The 13,205-nt window shown below is 36.7% G+C and overlaps 1 protein-coding gene across 1 annotated transcript; it reads right to left on the bottom strand.

Annotated features, from left to right (window-relative positions):
• Positions 1-3,986: 3,986 nt before the first annotated feature.
• LOC103710383 (pentatricopeptide repeat-containing protein At1g80270, mitochondrial-like) lies at positions 3,987-12,220 on the bottom strand. The gene is made up of 3 exons (XM_039124746.1): positions 11,992-12,220; positions 10,316-10,916; positions 3,987-5,541 (listed from the first exon to the last, which is right to left on the bottom strand). The coding sequence occupies exons 1-3, from the start codon at positions 12,024-12,026 to the stop codon at positions 4,294-4,296; spliced, it is 1,884 nt and encodes a 627-aa protein (XP_038980674.1). The 5' UTR covers positions 12,027-12,220; the 3' UTR covers positions 3,987-4,293.
• Between the last annotated feature and the right edge of the window lie 985 nt (positions 12,221-13,205).

Here is a 13,205-nt window from a genome sequence, read left to right as displayed (position 1 = left end):
GGGTAGGCTCTCCAAACTTCACCTTAGTTGGACTTTTTTTAGCTGAAAATCTTTCTGCCTAGAGGTCTTCGCTATGTTGTTGTTATAGCAACTACAAAGAGTTCCTTTGTTCTTTATAGTAATTGTCATACAATTAGAGATCTTCCATGCATGTACTTGAATGAAGCATCTAACATTGCCATTGACATAATCTTCAAGCTTGCTTTCTTCCCTGCCTATGCATGAATGTTTTTTATCTTTGTAAGGTTATTATATATGTTTTTGTCTTCGATCACTGTTGCCGCAGGAGCTGGCTTTCACCCAACTAAGGTGAGGGAAGCCCTTAAATTGGAGACTTGTGCTAAAGAACTCTGATGCATCTTTCAATGTTCTAGGGTTTTCATTGCGGTTGCTAGAACATGATGAACAAGAAAAGCAAGGCTTCATAATGATTTTTGTTGATCTGCAACAGCTGATGCTGCAGTCAGTTGCACTTCCATTATCTATATATGGGATCCAATTTCAGGAGCTCTTGGTCTGCAGCAACAGTGGCTAGAATGTCATATTGTAACAAGGTTTGCCTGATATCCAATTTCTAGCAACAGTGGCTAGAATGTCATATATTTCAGGAGCACTTCCATTATCTATGGAATCCAATTTCAGGAACTCTTGTCCCCATAGGTTTGCCATGAGTGTCAGATTGTAACAAGGTCCTGTTGAGGGAATTATGTGATCTAGTACATTGGCCTTTTTAGCAGAATTCGCAACATTCCCGGTCTGATTGCTCCATTTTTGGATACTTTTTTTTTCTTTTTTTTGTGCAAGCAATCGATCCGCAGAAGGCTTTCATGTTTTACTCTCTCATGTTTTCCTCGTACTTCTTTCTTTATCTTTGTTCATTCATATTCCGTATTTATGAATCTTAAATGGAAACACCAAATTCTTAAATCAGCTTAGGATGCCTGGTTGAGATCATGTATGATAGTACAATGAAGATGAAGGCAATTTCTAGTGGATAACAAAGACCATGGGTCTCTCTCTGATCTGAATTTATTATAAAAAAGCGAAGGTTAGCATAGGGCTAACCAAAAACTAGCAAGCATAACAACAAATTTATAGTTACTGTAAAAGAGCTAATACAACCTTAATACTTCCAAACTTTTTGCATCAGAGAGAAACTTAATACTCCACCATTGAGCGCTGCCTGTTTGAATGGCTCAAGCATCTCTCCAACCGCAGGCACCATAAACATACGCAAAGCACAACATCCATATACCTGCATTGAAGCTTGGTTTTACCTAACTAGATCTCCAAGTACTGTCTTACTCACAGAAGAAGGGAGATTCCTAACCTGGACAAGAGCAAGGAACCAGTTCCAAATAGCTGAGATAAAGTTGCAAGCGGCGAACAGATGATCTATGGTCTCAGGCTCTAGTTCGCAAAGAACACAAGATTGAGGCTGCGGCCAATTCCTCTTGGCATGATTTTCTGTTGTCAAAACCTTATTAAAACAAGGAAGAACACTTTTAACTTTTAGAGCGTGTTTGGTTGATGACCGGAATCAGAATCGAAATGGAAATCAGTATGGCCATATTCCTCAACATATTTGGCTTGCGGCTTGAATCAGAATCGGAATACTTTAAGCAAATTTTGGAAAATCAATTAAACAAATGGGCTTTTTTAAAAAATTAATTTTTAAAGTAAATTTGATAGAATGAAATTTGAATATTAGAAAGAGAGCCCAAATTGAGTTTCGAAGAAATAGAGCATTCTCATTCTTTCTTGGAATGGGAATGGGACTCCCTCCTACTTGAGTGGGATTCACTCATTCTTATTTTCATTCCAGCGCCCAACTCTTCTCAAACAAACATGTCCTTAATGAGTCAAACTCTCCCAGATAGGTTGAATAGCAAACTAAAGAACTCTTGCATGATTCAAGAACCTGTAAGTCTGAGGGCCGTTTACTAATCTGAGCAATTTCAGTCCAATTCAGACTCCATGACTCCCCATTTAGAGAATCCCCCTTCTCATCCTTCACAGCCTCTTCAAACAAAAACTTCTACAGCTCCATGTCCCCTCCATCAATCCCTAGCGATCGAACTTTCCTATCTCCTTGTCATTCTCAACAAATCCCTCACTAAATTCTCCTCCTGCTCATATATTCATTTTTCTCTTTATTCCCATGATTAATACATACGTTGGTCCTATGACTCTGCACCACTGCATCTTTATGCCAGTGACAAGTGTGGAAGTTTTGATTCAAACAGATATTTTGGCCCTGACATTGTGCGAATCTATAACTAATGTATAGCCATTATCTTTAGCCATATTGTTTATCTCAAGAAAAAGAAATTCTCTAGTCATATATGATCAATTCTTTTATGCCCTCACCTACTAATTAAAAGCTTGTATATATGTAGCTGATATAAACTTTGATGAATATCCGTCATCACTAGCCATATCATGAAAATATCGCAGCATATGATTGATCAAAATGATCATCAATTATCATGATTATCTACCAAATTTTATCATGTTTGCACGTTGGAACATCATATGATGCGTAATTATGCATGGGATTTCTCCCATGCACACCACCTATCTTTTGTTCATTCCCATGACAATGAACCCCAGACCCAGTGTGTTAACCATCCTAATGCCCAGCACCATCGGATGAGTGATCGTGTATGGGTATTTCTATGCACTTATGCATCCTAGACGTGTTCGCAGAATTGCAAATATAATCATCATATAATAAAAAACCGATTCATATTTTTGAGTAACTTCGATTCATAAGACTTATTGTGAGGACCTGGGTGGGTGTGTATTTAGTCCCATAACGATTATATACTCTAAAGATCATGGGTACTTTTACTAGGCCAAAGAATCCAAATAATACATTTTATTTAACTTTTTGTTGGTGACATCCGGAATATTACAAATAGTATCAGAATCGACTTAGCCGATAGGAGATATTATAGCACGGGCTCATTTGAAGTTGATCACAGGTCGACATAGTATTGTGACTAGATATGATTGGATTTGGATCCTCGCCAAGACTCAAACAGTGGAGTATGCGAGGATCCCTTGGATGTTGGTTAATATTGATGAAAATGTAAGAGTCCAAGATTTTATTATCTATGAACCTTTTGGGTACTCATAACCATAGAGTGTCTGTAAAAGTATAACTTGCTTCGTGCTTCCATCAAGTGCATTGATAGCAAAAGGTGCTACCATAAACGATGGAGCCCTTTAGTTGCGATGGATGACCATAAATTTTGAATCTCTATTCAAAAAAAAATAAATAATAAACTTGATCCAAGAAAGCCATCAATTTAAAGTAAAAATGTACAAACAATAATTTTAAAAAATAAATTTAATGTACTTGAGAATAGTATACATAAATATCCACCACAATAATCAATGGATATTGAAATAATCAATGGATATTGAAATAATCAATGGATATTTAAATATATCATTGAGATAAGGTTATTGTGATGAACAAAGAGAGAAAAGTTTAAATAAGGTGCATTCAATCAATTAAATAGGCACTTTGGGTGGAGTAAGAGTTTTAAATAAAATTGGGATTTTGAGTCATGCCAGATTGAGTCTGCATTGGTTTGAGTCTACATTTTGTTGACCCAAATAGACCCAAAGATTATATGTGCCGGATTTAAAAAATACAAAATACAAACCCAACCAATTGTCCAAGTCAGGCCTAATGTTTGAACCCAACATAGTCCATCTACTGCCCAACTCTTGATTAATTTCTAGAAAATAATTATTTAATTTTGGCATATCACAGAATTGGTAGAAAAAGACAGAAGGGACAGCATGGAACTGCCAGGCACCATCTGAGATTTTAGCAATAGGAACAATTTATGCATAGAGAAAACATCCAAATAGGTACATTGCTAAATGCACTAAACACAATCTTAAAGTTCATTGGAACATCAAATGTAATCTTGTACTAAAACCAGTAAAAAGGATGACTGTATCAAGGATATTTGACAAAAGTGCTTCTTATTGTACTAAAGAAGATCATTGTACAAGTGTTTCATCATACAAGGCAATTTAGGTCATCTTTAGCACCAGAATTACAAAGTTCTATTTAAATTCCTTGAAATTCCATGCCATGAGTACGCTGTGTTACATGTGTTAGACACAATTTGACACAATCAAGCTGAACCTAGTGAAGCAAAACACAAACATTATAAACTTATAACCATAGGGGACCTCTTTAAAATGCACAATCTTTTTTCCCGGAGAAAATAACACATCATTATAACTGAACAAACACGACATCATTTATCAATCAAGCAGTTCTGAAATATTTGTCTTTTTAAAAGCATCAACAGCTGCCAGTTGTGCTGCCACCTGCTTGTTGGGGAGCATATTATCAGCTTTCATCCTCTCCCTGAACCCATAAGCCGGAGATTTGGCATTTATGTAGGCCTCAAGCAACAACCTATACTGGGTCATCCTTGTGGTGTACCCAGTCTGTTTCAGCTTGTGAAATATCTTTTCAGCATTATGGATGTCACCCCTCTTTGCGTACTTGTTCAAGATAGCCATGTATGAGCTATAGAGAGGCCTAATCTGATTCAGTTGAGCTGCCTTCTGTAATATTGAGTCAGCTTTCGCCACCTCGCCAGCCTCTACGTAAAGCTTCACAAGTGCATCCCATGTCAAAGGACCAATCCTGCACCCATTATCTGGCATCCTCTTGGCCAAATCCTTCCCCTTGGACAGAAGTTTATGGTTTGCATAAACCTTTAGCAAAGCATTGTAACATTTTGAAGAAAGCTTCTTCCATGTCTTCAACATGTTCTCAAAGACTTTCTCTGCATCTTCTACAAGCCCTACCTTCCCCCAAGCTTCAATGGCAGCTAGGCACTCATCAAGACGGGGATCAGCCTCGCAAACTTTCCAGATCCTCCCCACATCTTCTGCTTTGCCCAGAGCAGCATATAGAGGAAGAAGAGCCTTGCAAGCATTGCGGTTCCCCTTAATGTCATCACCCTCCATCTCCTTCAGTGTTGCTTCTGCTTTGTCATTCAACCCTCCAAAGATGTAGTGATTAGCAATCATAGCTTGGGTTGCTAAATCAGGCTCCATTCCACCGGCCTTCATCCTCTCCACAATTTGTTCCATTCCGGTTATGTCATTTGTACGGCCTTTCGTGTCTATCAAAAGCCTATACGTAAAGTGAGATGGTTTGATATTTTCTTTTTCCATCATCATAAGAACATCAGCTATCTTCTGTCGGTCAACTCTTTTATATAGCAAGAGCAGTTGGTTGCAAGAGAAGGTTGTAATTGGCAAACCATGGTCTTTTATTTTGTTGAACACTTCCTCTGATTTCTTGACATTGCCAGTAGATACACTATTGGCTAGAAAAGTTCTGTAGATAATCTCACCTCTGAAGGATTCTGGAATCATGTTGATGTACTTTTCAGCTTTCTGAAGACCATGTACTTTAGCAACCAGATCTAGATGTGAACCATAATCTCGTTCTACAAAATTGAGACGCTTATTTGCTTCCAGCCACTCCATAAACTGCAAAATAATGTGAAAAGGATCTGTTTTAAGCTAAGAGTAATTACATGCAACTGATAGATAAACAACAAATATTGCACTGCATATCAATAACATCAAACTATATAAGCTGTAGAAAGACATTATACATGATGGTTTTCAATGTTGAATTTCAGGATCAATAAAGATAGGATTGATGATAATAAGAGATTGGTAGGTTGGTGGTTCAATGACATATACTCCCAATATACCTGACAATGCCTGAACTTCCAGAAGAACGCAAAAAGAAATTACAAAAAATTGTTTTGGACCTCACCCCATATCACCACTTGATCAGCCTTTCTGGGAATAAAATACAGAGAGGGGAAACATCCAGCAAATCACAAGTAGTTCCAGCAATGTTTTTGAAATACAGGGTCACAGTTATCTCACTGGGTGGCCGAGACTGAATCTAGATCTCAGTTTATCTCAGCCGACATAGAAGGTAAAAAGAATTAGGAAGGAACTGGGACTTTCCAAGATCTCGGCTGATATTTTTTAGGACTGAGAATTTTGAAATATCAGCCAATATAGTAAAAAACAAGATTAGAAATTATATTAAAGAATTAATTTTGAAATTTATAAATTAAAATCTATTCTAATGAATATTCATTTGCTATATAATCTTCGTTTGCCTAGCTGCCCATTGCTAGAGCCCTTGCGAATAGCTTGATGCACTATCTCCCTTCAACCCTTTGAGCGAAATGTGGCAAAAGGAAGGAAAGAGACATTGAAAAATATTGGCCAATAAGTTCATACTATATCAACCAATATCTTGGGATTCACAGTTTATATTGACCAATATATTAGGGGCCAACATTTAAATGTTGTATTGGACGGTGACAAATATTGATACAAACATAAATCTTGACCGAGAACTTTTGAGTTCCAGAAGGGGACTTTGGTTAAATCTAATAAATAGCAAAAGCAAACATAAACTATGATCAACCCTCAGAAGAGAGGAAGGGAAATGAGAAATGGTAGCAGAACGCCATTTAATGAAGGCAGTGTAAATTACATGTTGACCAGAGTTCAAGGTGGTAGAGGAAACAGTAGTCAAGGGAATATGTGGTATTAGAAAGGCTCAATGCCATGACCATGAATTATCCACCCATGGTTTGAAAAAAGCAAATTGTTGAATTGGTTTATTTGCTCTGTGCTATGCACCATCCTCAATCCAGATAAAACAGACAGGGCAACACTCCCTAATGTATCAGAATAAGGAATAACATAAGCTACCACTTTTATCCAATCAATTTCCTTTGGTCAATTTCATGTCATGAATGTAACTATAACCTGCTCCAAATCTGACATCAAGCCTCCTAAATAAAAATTCCAAATTGAGATCAATGGGCAGATAGAATGTAAATCGTGCATGATCCATAGACCAGGCTAATTGGAGGCTAGACTTAACTTTGATGTATGCTTATGAATAAATGCATTTATAGATGATAAAAAGATGGCACAAAATAACATAAAAGCAATTTTAAGAAAATCAAAATAGTATATATACATGTCAAAGTTACAAGATGAAAGCTACACTTGAAAGAAAAATGATAATAGCATACTAAAACAGTAACAAAAATCATTATGGAATACAAAGACCCTCACACAGATATAGAGTAAGTATCTGCACTGCTCACAATAGAAATCAAATCAATGATGACTTACAAGTCCAGGAAAGAAACAGAGTTCTTATTAAAGAAATATAAAACAATAGCACTTCCTTTCCTACATTTGGTGACGAGAATTGAAATAAACCTGGAAAAAAAGGTAAAACCCCTGCAATATGCCAAGTGCAGTTATATCATTCCAAATTATTGTTAGGTCTTGTGACATCAAAAACTTTTCTGAAAATAAAAAATACTAGGCCATAAAATAGAGAATGGTAGACGCTATTATTGAAGTCAAGCAAATCTAGGAAGCGCAGGTGATGTAACCATCTGCCAGGCAAGACAAAGGACTTGGGTTTTGCCAACTATGGGCCCTAAATGGGACCAGCAAAAATAAATACAAGCCTTCTATTTGCTATTTACACCAAGCAGCCCACTTAGGTTAATATTATAATTTGTTAGAGACTGGTGCCGAGAGAAATCATGGACATGCCGCTGATCAAGTAGAGATGGTTTAGTTTGCATAATATTAGATTTATCATGTTTAGAATGACAGTTATCATAAATTTACTATTTAAAATATTTAAAATTCATTATTTTAAAAAATTGATCTCTCCATTCCCTCCTAATCTTACAAAGTTGGTGGCTGATCCTATGTAGTGGAAGCATATATGAATTTAAATTTGAAAAGGAGTTCATTCCTGTTTCTATGCCCTTCTTCATCTACTACTAGTATTTATTTCTTTCCTCTAATTTCCTTTGCACCTCTATTACTTGCTTCCTGCATTAATCTGAAGTAGATCTGGTCCCGTAGATCTGGTCCCATATCTGATCATAGCTGATCAATAACATTGCAGAGACCAGGAAAAAAAGACCCTGTCTCATCTTCGTTAATCCCTTTATAGATATAGCTTTTATTCATTATTCATTAAATCCTCACCCTACATTTCCATCATTACTTCACTTTATTTTTGTCTTTTACTTTAGATTTGTAACTAATGTTTAACTACAAGTTGTATTTTTATCATATCTCCTCTTCAGCCAAAAACATCAATAAATCATGTTGGCTATTATATTTGACATCTCTATTAAAGCAAATGTCATCAATCTATAATAAGAGACTGTGGGGTATACAATTAGATCGTTGCTCGCAGAGATTAGAATTCTTCTACCATTGCAGATAACCAAACCTATCTTATAGATATGAAGATATAGCAAGAAATACATGCAAGTATGGGCTATTATTTATGTGTGTTGATTAAGCCAATGACTATTAATTCATGATTTCTCATTCCATATTACATACTAGGGCTTAAGTTATGGTACAACCTTATTTGATTGAAGAAAGGAGAGGGTAAAAAGTAAAAAGCAAAGTATGACTTGTTCAAGGACATAGATTGGCTTTGTTGGATAGCTGAGCACGACCTAGGTAGTGAGAAAAAAGTTCAACTCAAGGCAACCAATTGCTACCCTGAAGTTCATCAAATGCCAAGATTTTTTCCCCACTTTACTCTTTGTTCTGTTCCACTGATTCACAGGACAGCAAGCTTAATGGTACTTCAAACCAAATGTTTTGCAAAAGCTTTAGCTCCTTCTCTCCTATGCGAAAACTGTTATAGTTCGAACAAGCTTTGAAGACCTCGTAGTAATTAGAAATCTTATGATTAATTTCAAGACAAGGAAATGATTTATATCAGGTGGTGAAGTTGGACTAACAGAAAAGCTGCACTTCTTCCTCTAGCAGTAACAGTCCTCATAAGGTCAAACAAGTCTTCCCCTTTCCTTCACCTTGCATTTGTTCCAAAATGCCACAAGACTAACCATCAATGATAAAACTTGTATTATTGAAAATATCTGCACATTTCACTCTAGAGATGTGAATGAGATATTGAATACGATCCTTTTGGAGTATGCCATTCTCATTCAAATCTTATTTGATAATCTTTTTCTTTATGCTAATTCTTAACCTTCCAAGCAATCCAAGAATATTACTCGGTTGCTATGAAACTTATTGCACAAGCCAAATCAAACCACCTTAAATTAAAGTACTTCACTAGACTTCCAAGATAGTCAGTCAGTCAGCTGCAAATGCTATGTTTGGCTTGGGTTTTCTTCTGCTAATTTCATTTAGTAAATTATTGCTAAGATAAAGGACAAGATAAGTTTATGAACAGGTCATATTGGATCGAATCTAAAAATTTAAAATACGAAGTGCATCTCTAAGAAAATTGCATAGAATAAAGTAAGTTATTGCTAAGATAAAGAACAAGACAAGTTTATCAAAAGGTCATATTTAATTGAATCTAAAAATTTAAAATAGGAAGTGCGTCTCTAAAAATTAGGAAGGACCTAGGAAGATACCACTTCTGATTTAACCCATGGATGATTGTTCAGTACACCCACTCACGCAGATCATGTATTTTATTTAACGGCAAAAGTGCAGAGTAAAGTAATTTATCCAGTTGTTAAAGAAATATATTAAGCTTTTGAGAAAGAGGAAAAGAATTATGCTAGCTGGAAAAAGTAGAAAGAGACAGGTGCTGCCACCAGCAAATCGTGGTGGTCTAATGGTGACAAAGGTGGGCAGACATTTCAAAGGAGGAAAAATAATAGTTATGTTGATAAGGGAAGGTGTTTGATCTCCATGAATAGTTGCAGTAGAGAGATCCAACCATATAGTTAGTGGCAGGAGCCAGGTCTATAAGGATTAGCATATGAAATTTGCTCTCATAGGTTCAAACAAGGGAACAGGAATAAGAGATGCGAGAGCGCTAATTTCCTCCCTTAAAAATTTCTTAAGTTCCCACATCTGAGATCCAGAAAAAATAGCAGCATACAGGTTTCCTATTTCTGCAAGTTATTTTTTTTATCACTTATAATTATGTATAGATGAAAATAAAAAAAATCACAAATACATCAAAAGAAAATTGTAAGAGAAAACAAGCATCATATGATAATTTATATTTTTTGATACCAAACATAGCAGCAAAATACACTTGAAGAAATATGCAATAACATGTACAGTTAAATCAGAATAACCAGCAAGCACAACCATAGATAATTCTCACGCCATGGAGTAATCATGTACTTAATACATCTAAAATCGTACATATCAGAATCTTAGTTAAGAAAGAAGCAAGCACCTGCAAGGCCTTCTGATAAAACCTTCTTTTTCGAAGATGCCACAGAGTCATGGAAATCTCATCCCGTCCCAAAGAATTACCTTCTTCTACCCATTTATTAAGAGCAGCGGTAATAGAATGTCGTGGAGCTTCCATTACAACCTTGAAAAGTGGCGATGTCAGGCTCTTTCTTCTGGGATCCTTTTCACCATTTGATTGTGTTTTGCTATCTGACAAGCCAAGGGAACTATCAGCAACTTCTGCTGAATATAGTTCTGGCTCGTCTCTGGAGATTTCTTGTTCAGAGATAAACCGATCATCATCCTCCTTGTCCACCAGAGTACCAGTTGTATTAGTTTCTGGAGGCGAATCTAGATCAGAAAAGCCATCATCCACTTCATTGTCACTGGCCTTGGCTCCAGCCTGCAAAGAGAAGTTTCTGATCCCCAGAGATGGCACTGTAGAGAAAGATGTTCCATGGGAAAAAGTCTTTGGTAAAACAGAGAATTCAACAGTATTGCCATTTATCTCATAACCCCAGTGTTCATGCTTCAAGTTACTCCACAGCATGTCTGACTTAGCACAAGAAGCTCGAGCAACTGCACTGTAGGGAATATGGTACCTGAAAATATTAAGGAGAGTTTCACTAAAAAGAAAAGAAAAGGTGTATGACATCAGCTTTAATGAGCTGAACCCACATAGCATTGATGTACCATGTCGAAACAGAACCATTTTCTAAAAAATCATTCGTGGAACCATCGGTATCCACAAATTGGATAAGAGTAAAGAGAGGAGTTAGGAACAGCAATTGAAGAGACAATCATTTCAAGATAGACCACAAGAGAATGGGCAAGAGGTGATTCGTGTTCCCAAAGATGGGTTTGACAGAAATCTACTAGCCCCTGCTCTTGAGTTGTTAGCATGAGATGAAAAAATAGAATTTTGGTAGACAAACACTAATACGTAGTCATTATTGCTCCCTCATCCATGGAATCCATCAGTGTGCAGCCTCTCCAAGAAGTTATCACTCTTGTATGGTCACCAATATGTGCAATAGGCATCAAGCAAATTAACATTCTGGAGAACTAACTTACTGATCATGTTTATAAATTATCTAAGAAGAAACAATTCAGGGGGAAAAAATCACAAAGAAAAGTTCCAAGAAAATTCAATCGACTCCACGATATCCCTTCATTTATAATATCAAAATTGATTTTTCCCTTTTTAATTTAACAATCCGATACAAAACAAGGAACAGAAATTACCAAGCAAGCTAATCAACTGCAAAACTCAAGAATGTGATATGCTGTTCTTACCTCTCTCTAATCACATAAAACTAAAACAAGCAAGTTCTTTCGCAACAAAAAGAACAAGTATAATTACAAAAACATGACCAACACGTCGTGCTAAACTTCAGATAAATGTAAAACCCACCCAATTAAATCACGAATCACGACTTCAGCATGTAATGAAGAACGAAAACAACTCCAACACAAAATATAGGCAGAACCCAAACGCACGCATCAAAGCTGCTCTCACTAGAGGGTTAAAAAAACGATAAAATAAGTGGTAGGACGATCCCAAAATCCAGTAATTAGTTCGACAACATCGCAGTCAAAGATTCAAAAAGGCTACTTTTGAATCACGTCCAGAAGAGAGGTTAGGGGAACGGAGAAATGGGAAGGGAAGAGGATCACCTCAAAGGGTTTGAAGCTCTTCGAAGCGCCAACATCGTAGCTCTTATTAGAAATCCCAACTCGAAATTGTAGGCGAATCGGAACCCTAAAACCGCTTAAAACCATAAAACCCTTTCGTCGTGAGAGAGCGGGAGGAGAGACGCCGGGGAGCGACATTATTGCGAAATCATAATAGCGTTGCAAAAAAGGCGTTTGCTAGTGGCGAAGCATAAGCCATGGCCCAAAGACCAATTTGGGCTTGGCTTAACTCCGAACCCGATCCCCGGGGCAAAAATTTGTCAATCCACGCACCTCCGAGATGTCGATATATTTATCTATTTTAATAAAATTATATTTTAATTAGGGGTAGCAATTGGGCGTATTGGACTAAATACGGTTAGGTTGGATACATATTATATCAAAAATCTATCGATCTGAATCTAACTTATTTGTTAAATAGATAAAAAAATTTAAATCCAAATATGACCGTTTTATTAAATCGATAACCCAATCCATCCTATGAATTGAATTAAGATAAACGAGTTAAGTATTTCCGCCACTAAGTTTAATCCCTTCAAATTTTTATCGTAACTTCAAAATTTTAAAAGATTATAATTAATCTTATGAAGTTATTTATTGTAGCAAGCATAAAATGATGCCGAAGTTTCAAGAGTTATGAAGAAAGCTCTGGTCTCATATTGTAGGTCGAGAATATGATTTAAACTCTACAAGGGTAAATGTTGGCTTAATGGTAGAGGCAAGTTTTATTAGAGACCTCGCCAACAGAGGATAGGGGCAGTGGGCCGAAGAGAATGGCCTTGGGAAGGGAAGGGAAGGCTGGTGGGCAATGTGGGAGAGTTTGAGACTGGCGAGGAAGACAAGCCTCCAAACAATGACAAAGAAAGTGGCGGCGGCGGCGGAGAGCCATTGCCGATGGCAGGCATAGCGGCAGATGATCGGATTTCTCTCTGCAGACCTTCAAACTGATGGGCGGAGGTGGGGTTTATTAGATTTTTCTACCTTGGGTTTAACTATAGAGAAGGGTTATTGTGAAAATAATGATCCCTACTAATGATCTAGTGACAGTTGGTAACCAATGCCAGATATTGTTTATAGATGATTGGACAACATCATTGTAGTAAATTAACTTCATGGTGCAAATAAAAACAATCTCTTCATTGTTCTAATCAATCCAAGATTCTAATGGTGACAATTCTTTTTTTTTTTTCTTTTTA

Source organism: Phoenix dactylifera, chromosome 3, assembly GCF_009389715.1.
Source record: "Phoenix dactylifera cultivar Barhee BC4 chromosome 3, palm_55x_up_171113_PBpolish2nd_filt_p, whole genome shotgun sequence".
NCBI lineage: Eukaryota > Viridiplantae > Streptophyta > Magnoliopsida > Arecales > Arecaceae > Phoenix > Phoenix dactylifera.
The sequence above is the reverse complement of the archived record's forward strand: the minus strand, read 5'-3'. Positions and strand labels throughout refer to the sequence as shown.

Coding starts and splice junctions, on each gene's coding strand:
- LOC103710383 (XM_039124746.1), bottom strand. CDS start 12,026: ATGTTGGCGCTTCGAAGAGCTTCAAACCCTTTGAG. Junction 10,917..11,991: donor AGAGCTTCAAACCCTTTGAG/GTGATCCTCTTC, acceptor TAATATTTTCAG/GTACCATATTCCCTACAGTG. Junction 5,542..10,315: donor TTTATCAGAAGGCCTTGCAG/GTGCTTGCTTCT, acceptor ATTATTTTGCAG/TTTATGGAGTGGCTGGAAGC.